At 32.4% G+C, this 552-nt stretch overlaps 1 protein-coding gene across 2 annotated transcripts in view; it reads left to right on the top strand.

Moving 5' to 3' along the window:
- Positions 1-552, top strand: part of OIP5 (Opa interacting protein 5) — a 21,031-nt gene that overhangs the window by 8,958 nt on the left and 11,521 nt on the right. Inside the window, exon 3 of one of the 2 annotated variants that reach the window (XM_011989309.1) lies at positions 460-548. The exons of the other annotated variant lie outside the window; for it this stretch is intronic. Coding sequence (XP_011844699.1) covers positions 460-548 — 89 coding nt within the window. The remainder of the gene's footprint in view (positions 1-459; positions 549-552) is intronic. 2 annotated transcript variants of the gene reach the window in all.

Here is a 552-nt window from a genome sequence, read left to right on the forward strand (position 1 = left end):
TTTTTTTATATATGCAAAAGACAAATCTTGATTTTAGTTCTATGAACAATTTGTTTAGTAAAGCCCCAGTCAACATGATTATTTTTTCAACAAATGTGAATTTATATAATGATAGCCATTTTACAAGGTGATTTGTAGTTTTAAATGTTTTAGTATTAATCAGATTAGTTAGCTCTTTTTCTGTTTATTAGTGGTAAGTTACCTTTCTTTACTGAAGTGACAATTATACATCCATGACTGCTTTGACCAGAATATAAGAGGGTATCCGCAATCCAGCATGTAATTAAATTACAACGTGAGTTACCCTTTCTTGAATGTGATATTCTTTCAGTCTCATTCCTATTACAATATAATTTTCACCCTGACTTAGGTGTTAGGAATGCTTCAGAGACTAGTTATTTTTTTATTTCTTACATGATTTTTTATTCTTACCCATATTCTGTTTTTCCCTACTCCTAGTACTTACAACCTTTTATTCTGTGGTTCCTGTGGGATTCCCATTGGTTTCCATCTGTATTCTACCCATGCTGCCCTGGCTGCCTTGAGAGGTCA

Source organism: Mandrillus leucophaeus, unplaced genomic scaffold (genome assembly GCF_000951045.1).
Source record: "Mandrillus leucophaeus isolate KB7577 unplaced genomic scaffold, Mleu.le_1.0 Scaffold35, whole genome shotgun sequence".
NCBI classification, from domain to species: domain Eukaryota; kingdom Metazoa; phylum Chordata; class Mammalia; order Primates; family Cercopithecidae; genus Mandrillus; species Mandrillus leucophaeus.